Source organism: Ctenopharyngodon idella, chromosome 2 (assembly GCF_019924925.1).
Source record: "Ctenopharyngodon idella isolate HZGC_01 chromosome 2, HZGC01, whole genome shotgun sequence".
Classification (NCBI taxonomy): domain Eukaryota; kingdom Metazoa; phylum Chordata; class Actinopteri; order Cypriniformes; family Xenocyprididae; genus Ctenopharyngodon; species Ctenopharyngodon idella.
Window position 1 is genome coordinate 38261654 of NC_067221.1, and position 17096 is coordinate 38278749.

A 17096-nucleotide genomic window follows, 5' to 3' on the forward strand; every position below is an offset into this window, starting at 1 on the left:
CCGACCGTTGTTGAAATCTTATAACAGAACAAAATTGACCATCATTGAAATTTCATAACGGAACAAAACCGACCATTATTGAAACGTAGTAATGGAACAAAAGGTTGTCACTGAAATCTTGTAAAGTAACAAAACCAACAATCGTTGAGATCTCGTAACGAAACAAAACTGACTGTCTTTGAAATCTCATAGCAGAAGAAAACCGACAGTCATTAAAATCTTGTAAAGGAACAAACCTGACTGTCATTGAGATCTTGCAAAGGAACAAAACCGACCGTCATTTAAATCTTGTAATGAAACTAAACTGACAGTCATTAAGATCACGTAAAGGAACGAAACTGACTTCTATTGAGATCTTGTAAAGGAACAAATTGACATTGAAATCTCGTAGCAAAATGAAACCAACTGAGATCTGGCAACTGAACAAAATCGACCGTCACTAAAATGATATAATGAAACAAAACCGATCAGAAGATTAAAAAACACAACAATTATTCTAAGATGACACACAAAGACATCAAGAATCAGCACATGAATCTCAACAATGGTGACAATCAAAAGTGTCATGTCGCAATGCATGCTGGGAACAGTAGTTCAATACTCCCAGAAACTTCCAGCATCACAACTACCACATGCATAAATTGACTATCAAAATAAGGATGAAGTTGTGTCTTTTTTATTGGTTAAAATGGATGGAGAATATCTCGTGTTTTTCCGTGGCTGCTCGAGCCCTCAGGATCGGCGCTTATGGTTTTATAATCAAGGACCAGTTCTACACTGGATTTACAGATCTTTTGAGACTGAAAGATGGAGCGGTCACAGCGGTAATGATCCCGGTCATGAGTCGGAACCACAGGTGGTGAGTAAAACTGCTTCAAATGTCTGTTTTGTTGACAATAGGTGCCTAAGTGCATATAATGTAAACAACATGAATGCAGTTAATTCATAAATTCATTATTCATCATTCACTATATGCTATATTCATTATAGTATATTTCTGGAAACAACAACAATAGTGATTATGAACATTTTTACTGACAAACGTTGACATTTTTTAAACAAAACAAGGAAACACTTTACAGTATTTGTTACTATTAGTTAACTACATTACTTAACATGAACTAACAATGAACAGTACATATATAGCATTTATTAATCTTGATTAATGTTAATCTTATCATTTACTAATAGCCTACATAAAGAACAAAAGATGTATCTGTTAGTCGAAGGTACTGTGAACTTTTTACTGTATAAAAAAGGTTAATAAATGCTATAAAAAAATATTTTGTTCATTCATTGTTTACAATTAATGTTTACAAATGAGATCATATTGTAAAGTCTTGCCGATTTAAAATACAAAAAAATAATTTAACCGGGCACCACTGCCTTAATTAAACATACTTGACAGCAAAGTGGGTATTTGAACTGTTTATTGCATACTGCATAATGTGACAAATTCATTCTTAATGTAAAATAGGAAGCAGTATGCTACACAGTGTGTAATCAAAATTGTATTAATTACATGAAGATTTCAATAATTCATGTCATCCTGCACGTCTCTCCTCACCCATTAGGAACCCTCAGAGCTCCTCCCCCATCCTATACATGCATGAGCCCAGCCAATGAGAAGAGAGCGATGATTCAAAATTTGAATAGTCACGCAAGCTGCCTGCACGCTGCACCAGCACCTCATAAACTGACATATCCAGGTCATGTGTGTGTGTGTGTGTATAAACAGTTGACCTGTAGTTTAATCCAACATCATACATCATTCTGTGTGGATCACTTAGGATTAATCGAGATTTTATTGAAATGAAAACTGAAGTGATGAATTCAGTGGTTTGTTACAGTTCATGATAACACGCTTATAAAGTGTTGCACTCTAGTGAAAAAGAAATTAAACGGCGACTATACATTATCCATGAGAATGAATGAATGAGCTGAATGCATATGACACCTCTTAATTTGTTAGAACTTATTTTTTGGGTGATCTATTCCTTTAATTCATCTTTTAACCATTTACAAAGGGCAGTCTCAAAAAAAAAAAAAAAAATCCTGGAAATGTTTCTGTACATCAAGTAATCATAAATCATCAAAGCCGTCTGCAGAAACAGCAACCTCCTCATGAGCTGCTGCCATTCAAACACACAACATCATCTATTGTATTTCATCTAATGTATTTCCAAAGTGCATTAGTGGAGTCTCTTAGCCATTCTTTGGCCTGTTTGTGGCTTAGTAAAGGCTCCAGGGGTCAAAGGTCAGATTATTTCAGCAGTTTAGGTACAGTCATAGAGGTCATGGCGGTCATGGTCATAGGATGGCACAGTGATTTCTTTGAAGACCGGCTGATATGCAGGGGAAGAGGATGGTTTGTTCTGGTTCAGAGTCTCTATGATCATCTGTCTCATTTCTCGACTGGCATCACCACGGACAGCTAACAGGGCTACAATGTGGTCCTCTCTAATGAAAGAGGAAGAGAGAGAAAAGTGGTTTTGAGTTGAAGACCTTGTTTAAATGTAATACTCCATTCAAATTACTGGTAATGATAGAGTTACGTAAAGAGAAATTATTTGAGCTCTTCACATATTTTGACAGGTGAACTTGAAGACATTTCACCACAAAATCAAAAGAAAGAAATGAGTAACTATATTTTGCTGAAAGACAATGGGCATTACATTTTTTTTTTTTTTTTCACTGACATTTTCATGACAATTTAAGTCCATTTTCCCTCCAATTTCAAATTACTGCAATGTTTCTGAATTTTTATCATTATTTTTACATTTATTACTCTAATGCAGTAATGTAATTACAGTGCAGTAATAAATGGTAATGATTGATAATTGTCAAAGAAACATCATCCCAATGCTAAAAATCTTGGCTAACTTAATTAAAATAAAAAAACACAAAATAATTTCATTTTTTTCCCCTAGTAATTTTAGGGTGAAATATGATTATTTTTTTTTTTGCAATGTTTTAATGTGAAGAAGTCTGAAGTCTGACCTGATGTCAGGATATTTGGACACCAGGGTGGACACCTCCAGGTAGAGCAGCGCAGGATCGGTCAGTTTGAAGACCTCAGCGATCGCACTGATGGAATCACACAGCCGGTCTGAGTCCTCTCCCTGAGCACACACAAATATGCTTCAAAACAAGCTCTTTAAAAAGTTGCTGAGATCAGTAGCGGTTCTGGAAACCTTATTTGGTGCCCTAGGTGAAATCAAACATGTTGCCCCCCAAAAATATATGTAACAACATTACATCGGCTATGTTGATGTACTGTAGAACTATATATATACAAAAAAACACTTAAATAAAGTAGTTAAGAAATAGGCTACCTATTTACAATAAGTATTTAACTGAAATAACTATTAAATAAAAAAATAAACTAGATAAAGTTTGTCAAGATGAAATTTGATGTTGGCTTGAGAAAGCCTTACCAGAAAGTTTGAAAAAGTTTTAAAAGTATACAGGTTTTCGGTTTGAAGTAGTTTTAAGTTTAAAGTAGTTTTAAAGTTTGAAGGTTTTGAAGGCAATACAGTCTATCAGAAAACAGATAGATAGATAGATAGATAAAACTTATTTTAACATGTTTTAACACATTGCTAACATGATTTAACATGTTACTAGCATGTTTTAGCACATTGTTAACATGTTTTAGCATGTTGCTAGCATGAATTAGCACATTGATAACATGTTTTAGCAGGTTTTTTAGCATGAATTAGCACATTGCTAACATGTTTTAGCACATTACTAGCATGAATTAGCAAGTTGTTAACCTGAATTAGCACATTGCTGACATGTTTTAACACATTGCTAGTATGAATTAACGTTGCTACCATGTTTTAACATGGCAGTTAAATAGAGTTACTGTATAAAAGTTTTGAGCCCCTGAATGAAAGCAAAGACTATAGATATAGAAAGACAGTTCACTCCTATTAGTTATGAATCGGAGAAACTGCAATGCACAATATGGCGGAATACGTTTCGCCTTCTAAATAAACGAGCCAATCGCTGATTGATAAAGTCATTGCGTCACTGCAGCTGCCGTTAGAGGCTCTGGTTCCCCTGGAAACCTGAGACTCGCACATAGGACTGCACATGTATATGTATAATTATGTATAATTGTATTTTTTTCCACATTTATTTATGCATTTATTTACTTCCACATTTATTTATGTATATATGTATTTATTTCTACAATTATTTATTTCCACATTCTTTGTCTGTATGCTAATAAGGAGGGCGTGTTTTACCTCAGACATCAGTAATCGAGCCATAAGTCTGAAGGTCTGACCTGATTTTGGTGGTCTAGCTTGAAAGCCCAAAAGTTATGAGCCATTCACACAGAATGCGTTTTTCCATTCCACTGCACAACTTTTTCATTATTATTCAATGTAAATGTGCTAGACGGACGCCTTTAACCGTTGCGTCTTCTGCAGAGTCTCGCGCATGATACAGCATTCTAAAAATGCGCCTCACGATTTTTAACAGCAAAATCGCATTCTGTGTGAACCGGCCTTTAGACTTTTTAGTCTCAGAAGAAAAATATTAAGTTTAAATAGCATTTCAGTATGTTGGCTTTCTCAAGCCAACATCATAACGAGAATTGGCTAACTAAAATCAGCTTGAAAATGCTACTGAAATTTGTAGGCTACATGGAATTTTTTGACATTCAAAGATGAATCCTTAATTTCTTTAAAATTTAAAGGCTAAGCTATTTAATTGTCAACTGTGGAAGTCTATTCTGATAACTTCTGGCAACATTATCAGGAGAGAATAGAACTCTAGAGAAAAAGCACACATCCAACAAATTTATGAGGGAGAGCAGAGACAATTCATAAGAGAACATGGTATATGAGAGTGTGCGTCATTATTTGAGTGAGAGTGAATTTGAAGCGAATCTGCCTGTGTGCTGAGAAATTTGCACATTATTAACTATAAAGAAGAGAAGAAAGTGCTATAATGCTGTATCAGATATGTACAATAACAATTGTAGAAAACACATTACGATGTCCAGAAATCAATTTCAACAGTACATTGAGAACTCATGTTTAATGTGATAGTTTCATAATACAATATATTGTTAGTTCCGAGATTCTTCAATTTAGTGAATAAATAAATAGATCCACAATGAACAATTACATTTCCTAGTAGTCTAGTTGTAGACCTTTTGTTAACAGTATTAAAGGTTGCATGTTCTAATCCGCCCTCACATAGTTTTTTTTTTTTCTCATTAAAGATGTCCATTAATGGTTGTATATCAAGAGCAGGGACAGGTTTGTGTGCATTTGTTTTGTGATTTTACCAGAAAAATAGAACCTCCGCAACGACGTTAAGCGATCGATTGACGTGCTCATCTGTGTTGTGAAGACAGTGCATGAGCAAAAAGAGAACATAAACCCTGCCTACTTTTTATTTGATTGGCCATCTTAATCATTTTGACACTGACGAGCGTTCTTAGACTGCTGAGGCAGACCAGACTAAAAATGTAACTTTTAAACCTTTTTGTCATCCTAACAACATGCAGAGTGCTGTAATGAATTGCAGTAGAGCAGTGCAAGAATTTCAAATATTGTGGGGGACGATTTGACCATTTCTAATTATTGGGGGGGACTTGTCCCCCTCAATGTCTATGGTGGTTACGGCCCTGGCCTATATTGCCAGGATCCGCCACTGACAGTGATGCAAAAAAAAAAAAAAAAACACTTTGTGATACATTACAACACTGATTCACTTCTTGGATTATAGTAGAATGTTCTAGAGACATCGCTCAGTGTCTTTGTTGTAGTGAGACTTACAGCAGAAAGTTTCCTGAAAAGGAATTTGAACTGATCCGCTTCTTTCATCATCCGGTCTGCTCCCTCCTTCCTCTCTTCAGCATTCTTAAACGAGATGCGCTTCTGCATGATGGCTTTCAGATACTCCACCACCACCCGCCGATGAGCCTTACTCGTCATTTCCTGTTTAACACACACAGAAGTAAATCACAACAGTAAAATCACATTAATACTACTATATACGGTGTGTACCGCTCAAAAGTTTAGGTTTAGTAAGATTTTTAAAAAAATTAATTAACACTTTTATTCAGCAAGGATACATTAAATTGATCAAAAGTGACAGTAAAGACATTTATAATGTTAAAACAGATTTCAAATAAATTCTGTTCTTTTGAACTTTCTATTCATCAAAGAATCCTGAAAACAATTTACCATGGTTTCCACTAAAATGTTAAGCAGCACAACTGTTTTCAACATTGATAGTAACAAGAAATTTTTCATGAGCAGCAAATCAGCATATTAGAATGATTTCTGAAGGACCATGATTCAGCTTTGCATCACAAGAATTACATTTTAAAATATATTCAAATAGAAAACAGTTATTTTAAATCCTAATAATATTTCACAATATAATATTATTGATCAAATAAACAAGAGAATTCTTTCAAAAATATGAAAAATAATCCTCAAACTTTTGAACAGTAATGATACGTGATTGTACGGAACAGCTCTTTGATCTTATAAAAAACATTATAACAAAACTCATCTACTATAAGAGGACACATATTCTGATAAGTTTTAGTGTGCAAACCTTATTATACGGCTTTTTAATTTTGGCAAAGTCGTTAAAGTAGTCTTCCACGGTCACACAGATGGTGTCTACAGCATGAGAGCCCGTCAACCACTTCCGGGTCAGCAGCTCACTAAGATGATGCTGTCGAGAGACCAAGAAACAGTCAAAATTTAGTATGTTTATCCCAGTCACTAAACCTTAACAACTGACCGTACATGACATGAGCGCATTTACCTCCAAATCCAGGAAGACTTCATCTAGCAGGAACTGGCAGCCCTCTCCGGCCACATCATCCAGGAGCTTATCTATGGTGGCGTCGTTCTGAGTGGTTTCAGTTGACTGAGAGTACTTCCTTTTCAGGCTATTTATAGACTCCCTGACAACAAACATATTGACATTAATTAAAACATTACTTTGGTTCATTAGCAGTCCATTACTGATGGTAAAAATATGTAAGGAATTGACGACAGGCTGTTGAATACTTGAATTATTAGAAAATAATAGACACCCAAGGTGGTAATGAGGCCACAACACGAAGTGAAGGGTGTGCATTATTTTCTGTCATCGATAGCAGACTAATACAGTTATTAATGCAGTTATGAGATAGAGATATTAAGCGTGTGTGAATTACCTGAGTGTGAGCGTCTCTCAACAGTATTCGGCAGCAGAGTCTCTACTAATAGCAAAACTGTAAGTGTATCTGCTTCAATAACAGCGCCGCTATTACCTCGCTAGTGAGAAATGTTGTGTAGTTTTTAAGTTGTTAAACTATTGTACTTATGGAATCGCCAGAGAGGTGCTGACAACATGTTTCTGTGTGATTATGTGTCCATCCGTACTGTTTTGCTGATGTAGGCTGTAGGATCTTTAAAATAACTGAAATTAAGACCTGCGTGGAACTACTTTAGCTGTGCGTTTCCCTGAAAATAATTGCACACCTTAGAACGTTCGTCAACCAATCAGATTCAAGTATTCAACAGCCCTGTAGTATAAGCAAAAATAATGTATTACTTTCCAGAAAAAGTATATTGTAAAACAAACAGCAGGGTATCCGAAGATCTTAAAATCAAATTTAAAGGGGTCATGAATTGAGAAATCAACTTTTCCTTGAGCTTTTGATAAGAGGTCATCATACTATAAGAATATCCTGTAAGTTTCAGAACTGAAAACTTCCTTGTTAGTCCAATAAAAGCTTTTATTGACACCAGGCCCATTGAATAACTGATCCTGGAATGTGCAGCAACATCTAAGTAACTGTGTTAATTCTAATGCCTGATCTGATCTGTAATGATTCATGTACAGTCAGATGTTCTTTGTCTATGTGTCAGTAAATCAAACCAGTGACTAAATGGACATCGTTTCTCTTAGTAGGATGAAAATAATCTGTTATTTAAACGGTGATTTAATTATATAAAGAAAGCGATCAAAGAAAGCTCCCTTTGCAAGCGTTGGAGCTGTTAATCAAACCGCGCACGCTCGTTGGAGCTGTCAATCAAACAGCGCAAGTTTATCAGTGACTGGGTTTTGGACACGTGCCAAATCTCCCGTTTTATTCAACGAATCTCTTAGTTATATCTTGTTTGCACTGTTAGTGACAATTAAAGCATTAGTTAGTGTGTTGCAATCATGAGATCACTGCTTTCATGCTCTTCTGTTCATCACTGCAGCCTTTCATGCCACAATCTAAATATAATGCCATAGATGTAATGCAGCACTTTTCACGATTAGTTAACCTTGAGAGCTGTTACAGTAAAAACTCGCTAAAAGAGAGAGTAATACTTTCAAATGGAAATACGTCCCCAAATTTAAGACATCTTAAAATGATAATTAAGATATACCATTTAAAACACCATATTAAAGACTTTTTGGACCTTAAAGGGACAGTTCACCCAAAAATGAACTGTTCGTCTGCCGGAAGCTAGTTATTTTAGTTTTTAAAATTTTAAATATGAATATTTTTCTTACACAACACATCGCTTCACTTCAGAAGGCCTTTATTAACCCCCTGGAGCTGTGTGGATATCTTTTATGATGGATGGTTGCATTTTTTTGGGCTTCAAAATCTCATCCTCTTTTTACTGCCATTATAAAGCTTGGAAGAGCCAGGACATTATTTAATATAACTCTGATTGTATTCGTCTGAAAGAAGAAAGTCATATACACCTAGGATGGCTTGAGGGTGAGTAAATCATGGGGTAGTTTTCATTTTTGGGTGAACTAACCCTTTAAATTTGAATTTAAAACTTCTTAAGGACTCGCTGTGTCTGAATTGGGAGTATGGAATATGTAATGTTACTTAAAAAAAGACACTCACTTGAATGTTTGACAGTTGTTGATGATGGCAATCATGTACTGAACGTAGCACTGTGGAAGCTGACGATCTTTCATATGTTCCTCCTTATAGGCGATCGCCTCCTCTCTGTACCTGCATACACGTATGAAGGGTGAAAGTGTGCCTGTTACTGAGCTAACATCTTTAATAACGAATGGTGGGGAAAAACAAAAGGAAATGGGCAGTTTGAGATCACAATACCTTACTAGGAACGAGTTCATCTGCTTCAGACAGACTTTCAGCACCTGCTCTTTAAAGGTCTCGTTGATCTGCGCAGCCACCTGGAGATTCTGCTCAAACATCTGAGGATGAAGAGGGACATTTGAATTAAAGGAAGATCTCATATCGAATAAGATAAAGCATGCATAAAGTACGAGGCCAGATTGAAGTTGTTGTACCTGGAAGACAATAGCAGGTAAGGTGGTCTGGTAGTAGCCATCCTGGTCAGCCTCAGGCTCCGTCTCCTTCTGCCAGTCTTTCTTATCTGTTTCCAGAGCTTTGCGCAGCCAGCCTGTGATGTTTGACTGGAGAGAATTGGAAAACATTAAAGACTTGCTGAACTGACAATGCTTGTGCACACACAATATTCAGTGCTGGGTAGATTACTTACAAATTGTAGTCTATTAATGAATACAAGTAACGTAATCTATTACATTACACATTTTAGGTAATATAATCTGACTACTTTCTGATTACTTTTAGATTACTTTTTAGCCTTAACTTGTTTATCACATAGATTTTAATAGGATAATCTTTTACAAGTACATAATTTTTGGAATCTGGTTACGTACGTAATCCAGATTACATATAATCAATTACTACCCAGCACCAACTATATTTCAAAAGTAAACACTAAAATTAAAGGCTGATATATTTTTATTTTTAAGCCAGTGCTGCAGACTTGAGGGACTCACAGTGAACGTCTTGAGGTATTTGCCCAGCAAATCATCCACCACATTTTCGGGCAACAGCGGCTCCAACTTCTTGACGTCACACTCGGGCTGCAGATCAGGATGACCCATCATATCCACACTGACAGAGACAGAATCAGACGTCACACTCACACGAATACACAAGAATTACACCTGTTTCTGTTCTTTGTCAATACCAGAAAAATGTCTTTACCCCATTTCGGTGTTCGTGCGCTATCTGAAATGCGCCTCTCTGTGTGTGGTGCGCACTTTGAGCGTGTGCGGTTTTGCGCACAGATAACAGCGTGCGAATACCGAATTGAGTTCTCTTTCGCCTCTTCTTGCGCTGAAACAGTTTAAAATTGCTTGAATGTGTAAATTGCCAAGACAAAACACGTGCAAATGATAAACTTTGCAATTAATTTGCGTATCACATGCGACCTGGTCCGTATGGATCACAGATCAATTGTGATCCGTTCCACCCCTACTGCAAATAACTGTTGATTTTGGAATTGAAGTTAGGTGAGAATGTGCAGGGAAAATGTACTTCCAGTAATTGTCATGAAAATAATGTCACAATGCCCAACATTTCTGGTACTAAAATAAGCTTCATTTAAATATAGTTTCTTATTTCTTCCTTTTTTGGTGTGAAATATGATGAGGATAAGATCTTTATAGCATAAAATCACAACTATTCATATGGACGGACATTTTGTTATTGATAACTATTAAACTATTAATACTAAAAATCGTTAAAGCTGAAAAAAATTATAAATGACATGAAAAATAAACTAATTATTTAAAAACTAAACTAAACTAAAGACTAAACTGAAATAAAAATAATTAAAAAGCTAAACAGAAATACAAAAAAGTTATAGAAATAACAAAACCCCATAACATAATTACTAAAACTTAACTAACTCAACTAAAATTACAATGAAAACTGAAAATACAAAATTTAAGCTCATTCAAAATAATAGTAAATACTATATAGTATATAAATATAAAATAAAACTTAAGGATGCAAAGAAAAAAAAAAAAAAAATAAAAAATGCAATGCCTAGTCCATAATGCATCCCAACATGTCCTACTACCTTACTTTAGCATGTAAAACAGCACCAAAGGCAGAACTGCCTGCTGTCTGTCTCTCGCTCCTGCACATCAGTGCATTAATCTTCCTGACTCCAATCCTGTGAGCGCACGCAACGTGATGGTCTGTTTTGAGTCCATCAGTCAGATTAAGCACCCAAAGCTGTGCTGCTGCTCTGCTCTGCTTTAAACATTGAGCTAATTGCTCACTGCTGCGCTTTGACAGACTGATCTGCCACTGAAGAATGCAGTGTTGAGTTAGGACAGTAACTACTACAACATCATGAAGGGTAGCTTTCCATACAAATATTTTCTTTACAAGGAAAATCTACTAGGTTTATTATTTGCAACAGCTGGAAATAATACAGCTATACATTTATAAACATTTTTTGCTGGAAAATGATGGTATATAATGCAATTATCAAAGTCTTTCTTGCTATTACTGGTGACATTTAAATCAGCTTAATTTGCAACAACAATATTATATTACTATATAATATAAGCAGTATCAACAGAATAAAACACACTATCTTAGAAACATGATAATAATAATAATAATAATAATAATAAAATATTATTATTTATAATTATATTATTAATAGTTATCATTAGTAGTATTTTTATTATTATTATTATGTAAATAAAAATTGCTAAATTACAAAAAAATATTGTTTGGGAAAATAACCTGTGAATATGCAACAGATCTCATTTTTAATCAGGTATCTCTGCCAAATGACAGACTGATTGGTAAAACTCAATTAAGATATCATTTTGATCCTGTAAATTAATTGTGCAACTATGAGTTTACTTCACCTCATGAAGCATAAAGCCTCAATTTGCAACAACGATATTCAAAGTATAAAAAAAAAAACCATATTTAAGTTGTGTAATCTGTCACTGCCATAATACAATGTCCTTATACAGTTATAGTCTCAACTTTAAAGGGGTACTTCACTGCTGGCAAAATGGGCTTTCATTAAAACTTGCCTGCCAATACAGTAGAAAGCAAAGAATTTTGTTGAAATCGGTGCTACCTGACTAGAGAAAACACAGAAAAAAGGCTTTTGTGTTCCCTTTTGCTAAATAGGTAGGAAAACTTCAACACCCATAATGCACTGGGCATGATGCGGTCCAAGGCCACTCCCACCAGTCTGCTATGGATACGCTTGACAAGAGTCAAATACTGCCTTGCTTTAGTAGGAAATACTTCTTAGCAAACTTTTAGTCATAATGGTGTCGAGTTCTATTGTTCCCGGGTACAAGAATTCAAAGAGTAAACGTTTAGCGGGAGAGAGTTAATTACAGTTTCCAGTGATTGATCTAGCGCATTGTAGGCAGCTGCTAAAGGCTGCAGAGAATCATAAATACGGAGAGAATGTAGTGACGAAAATCTGGAAAAACCTCCATATTTAGTCAACATTTCAAACTGGATGACCATGAACACAGTGTTTTAGGCCATCAGTTCTGCCTGAAGCAAAACGCCGTCGCATACAGGTAATAAAGCTGTTGCCACAGTGTTCCATTTTTTACTATAACACTGTTTAAAGAGCAGACACAGTATGATACAATTCTCAGTGATAAACCTACTCTTACAATGATTGTTCTGTTAATAACCCTCTGTCAATCCGACTGTCCGTGGGCAGGGATACAAAAATGCAGAAGTACAATCTGTAGTTTTCTTTAAGGCCCTGGAGTGTTTTGTGTCATCCGGTGGACTTTGACTGATAAATAAATGGGAATTGTCAGTCCAGGTAATACTGAGAAAGAGTAAACATTATTCATTTACATAAACTGCCGACATTGTAACAATACAAAGTGGGTTGAAAATCGGCGAAGTTACACTTTAAATAATTGTACTGTAAGATATCACACAATGTGCCATTACAAATATTAATTTAAAAGTAATTATTAATTTTTCACAATGATTGCTGTCACTTCAGAGCACTCAAGTACTATGATAAATGCAGTCCACTTGTATCTTACCTTTTATACGTGTTGAGGACCCATGTGAGAAGAGACACGATCTCATTGGCTTCTAGATCCTCTGCTGCAAGCTCCTGCACCCGCGCTGACACCGACTTATGATAGAGGTCGAAGAACACCTGGAAGGTGTTGTAGTGTGGAGGGAAGCATTGTACCATCATGTTCTTCACCACGATCAGGTCGTCCAGTACATACTTCCTAGTGATCTCCAGCAACCTCACCAACCACATTTTGTCAGACTCACGTGTTTCTGACTGCGTGCTCTCGATGCGACCGCTCACGGTGCCCTCTAGGACTTCATTCATGCGGTTTTTCCAGCATTTGGGCCTCCCGGGTGGGATGAACCCAGTCTGCTTCTTACGGTCCAGCATCTTGCGGTCGATCTTCTCTTCACGCTCGATGATTCGAACCACAGACACCAGCATGGTGGGGTCGCGGCGGACGGTGACCATGGCACGTTGGAGGACCATCCAGAGTTGTTTGGAGAGTTCCTCCGACAGGCCCTGCACCTGGCCAAAATAGCTACGAATGAGGTTCATGTCATGGACGTTCTTGCTGTCCATGCGGTACTGCTCGTACATGAGGTCGTCGCGGGAGCACTCCAGGTCCATTAGCTTGCGGTGAGCTTGAAGCAGCTCACTCTGTTCGATCAGTTCATGGGTCTCTCGTACAATCTCAGGTACTGTGAAGAGAGATAAAATGTGGGTGCAGTGTCAACAAATGCAAATCATACCAATATAGCATCTAGCATCAATTCTAAAATAAAAATGTATCAAAAAATAAAATGCAGTAAAATAAAATATAAAATAAAATAAATAATTATTGGAGAAAGACATGCAAATGTGCAATCAACTGAAATCAGCTAATAAATATTTTTTAAAATAAATAAGTAAACAAATAAATATACATTCAAGTAGTAAATATGACTAAAATATTTGTTTTGAAAAACAACCTATAAATGTGCAATCACGAGAAAAGGGCTAATAAATAGTAAAAATAATCATAATAATAATAATAATAATAATAATAATTAACTAACTAAAAATAAAAATGTTTATATTTTTAAATATGTTTATATGTTAAATATGTTAGTCATATTTTCAAAAATATATTTAATATTTTTGGAAAAACAACATGTAAATGTGCAGTCAACTCAAAAATAAACGGCAAATAAATATATTTTTTAAAATTAACTAGCTAAATAAATACATTAGTAAAACTGACTAAAATATTGTTGGAGAAAACAACCTGTAAATGTGCAATCACCTGATAAATAGCTAAGAACTTTTTATTTTATATATTAAATAAATAATTATTTTATAAATAAAATGAAAATAAATACACAGTAATTATATATTAAAAATAGAAAAACAACATGTGAATGTACAATCAAACAAAACAGCTAACAAATATTAAAAATAAATAAATACAAATATTGTTGGAGAAAAATAATCTTAAAGTGTTATCTACATACAAAAACAGACACGATCTTAGACAAATAATAACAATATAATTAAGTAAAAAAAAAAATATGCTAAATGACTAAAAATTGTGGAAAACAAACTGTTAATTTGCAATTAAATAAAAAACAACCTGTAAATGTGCAATCACCTGATACATAGCTAATACATTTAATTTTTTATATTAAAATAAATAATTATTTAAATTATTTAAATAAAAAATAAATAAATACATATTAATTCATATATTAAAAACAGAAAAACAACATGTGAATGCATAATCACACAAAAAACAGCAAATACATTTTAAAAATAAATAAATACATACATACATAGTAGAAATAAATACAAATATTGTTGGAGAAAAATGAACTGTTGTCTACATTTAAAAAAACAGACACCATCTTAGAAAAATACCAATATTATTATTATTATTATTATTAAGTTAATAAATATGCTAAATTATTAAAAATTGGGAAAAACAAACTTGTTAATCTGCACTTAACTGAAAAACAGATCCTAGTTTTTTAATCTCTACTAAATGATCGACCAACTAGTGAAACCTAACTACTGATACTATTTTGATACTGTACATTAATTGTGCAAGCATAAGTCCTCACCTGAGAAAATGTTTTTGAGGTTCTCCACGGCTGAAGCCAGCTGACTGTGCTGAACCACAGCGTCTTTCACGTCCTTCAGATTCTCGATGGTGTTGATGCTCTGCCTCCAGTCTTTACTGACGTCTGCCAGAGAGTTCTGGATGTCTTTCACATCACACAGAGCATTATGGAGCTGCGTGAGGCCTGTTCGTACCCCATCCAACTGAGACTGAATGGCAGCCTGATGAAGAGCATGGTTTGGTTTAATGAACTGATAAAAGCATTCCTCAAATCAGCAGAGGGTTAAATAGAAATAGCGTCACCTTTAATCTTGCTTCCACAGAGGCTTTCTTCCGCGCCTCTCTCCGTCTGTACTGCTCCACTTTGTCCAGCTGGTCAGAGCGCTGCAGCATCCCAGCAACCCTCTGCACCGCCGTGGCAACGGCCTCTCTGTTCGTCTCCTCCATAGTAACCGATCCCAAATGGCAGGGTTGAAGGTACTAAAATAACAAAAACTGCAAGGGTTAAGAGTGCTGAAAATGACCCGACCCAAACAACAAAGGTTAACTGTACTCAAAGTGATTAAAATAGCAACTTAAATGACCCAGCAACAGCAAGTATAATAATATTTAATAACAATGCAGTGTTATTTTAGGATACTATTATAGCTTTTATTAACATTTAGAATTAGTTTTTATTTTATATTCCTTTTTATATATATTTTTCCATTATTTTCATTTCAATTTTAGCTGAAGATTTACTAATTGGGTTGTTTTTACCACGTTTTGTTTATTTGTTTGTCTATATAGTTTTAATAATTTTTGTTCAGTGTTAGTTTTAGTTATTTTAATACATCAAGTTAAACTGAATGACAACGGTAAAAAATAATATAAAAAATAAGACAAATAATAAGTTTAAGTTTTGTTATACTTTATGTTATTTCAGTTAACTTTAATTTATTTTAAATAACATTTTTTAATGATTTTATTTAACTATAATAACTCCAATGCACTGAAATTGTACTTGTTTTTTGAATACATGCGGTGTACGTATTTTAAATATTTGGTGTGTTTTGTTACTCATATTCATATATTTGTGCATTTGTATACCTGTGTTTGTATATGTTTGCAGCTGGTTAAACATGCAGTAACCAGGCTAACACAAACAGATAAAGATAGTTACGTACACCTGCTCGAAATGGGTATGGTTTAGGGAAAAGACCAATAAAACTGTAATCTGTTTAATTTATTGTAATAATCGCATACATCGCGCTGAATTTCTGTGCAGAAAGGCCAACAGTGACAGAAGCTACCTGGCTAACTACATTAGCATTCAGAGGTCTGCGCTTCGTCCATGTATATATCGTTAAATTCTCGAGGTCATGTGAATGTACTTACCCGGACGTGGTGTTCGTTTTGCGAGCTGTGAGATGTTATAATCCGTTCATTGATATTTTATTTTCATGTATGTTTATTTTGTTCATCTACTGTCATAACAGCTGCGTCTTCCTGGTGCCGCCCAACACTCACACATCAGTCAGATGACGGCCGCAGCTCACTGCGCCTGTGCCGAGAGCATCAACTGTGCGCAAGCTTTACGCAAATAACATTTCACAGATCATGAGGGGCAACACGAGCAGATGTAGACAATTTATTTATTTTCCCATTGTGTCTTTTTCTGCAATATTCAGTTGGTACAATATATATTTGAAAGTTATACATTTAAAATTCAAACATTTATTGTTTAGATTAGGAGCTGTATAAAATCAAACTAAAATATGAGCGAAATTTAGAGACAAAAGTATTTTTAAACGCAAACAGGGCATAAAAAATGCTGCCCAATAAATAAATTGCAATTAAAATATTAACAGGAGCTTTACATGCACAAATAAAGTGTTGAAACTGTGGAAACACTACAAGGAAATAATTTATTAGAATATTAAGATAAATTATTTCAACAATACAATGCTTTGATCAACAATAGTTTTGCAGTCTGATAGCAGATAAAGTGAATTTCCTCTGGGATAGATAAAGCATGTTTATCTATATCTATAAATCTATATACTCTGTAGGGGTTAGTTTAGCATAAAATTGTGTAACAAATTTTTAAACAATCGTAAAATTCGGTATGAGAATGTGACAACAGGCTGTAC

The 17096-nt window shown here is 34.9% G+C and overlaps 1 protein-coding gene across 1 annotated transcript; it reads right to left on the bottom strand.

The window, feature by feature from the left end:
• Window positions 1-1413: 1413 nt before the first annotated feature.
• exoc3 (exocyst complex component 3) lies at window positions 1414-16517 on the bottom strand. The gene is given in 14 exon segments (XM_051911803.1): window positions 1414-2314; window positions 2316-2460; window positions 3001-3122; window positions 5799-5960; window positions 6589-6711; window positions 6805-6946; window positions 8885-8995; window positions 9104-9204; window positions 9301-9426; window positions 9817-9934; window positions 12886-13567; window positions 14966-15185; window positions 15268-15444; window positions 16342-16517. Coding segments are annotated over 13 exon segments (2247 nt in total). The 5' UTR covers window positions 15412-15444; window positions 16342-16517; the 3' UTR covers window positions 1414-2263.
• Between the last annotated feature and the right edge of the window lie 579 nt (window positions 16518-17096).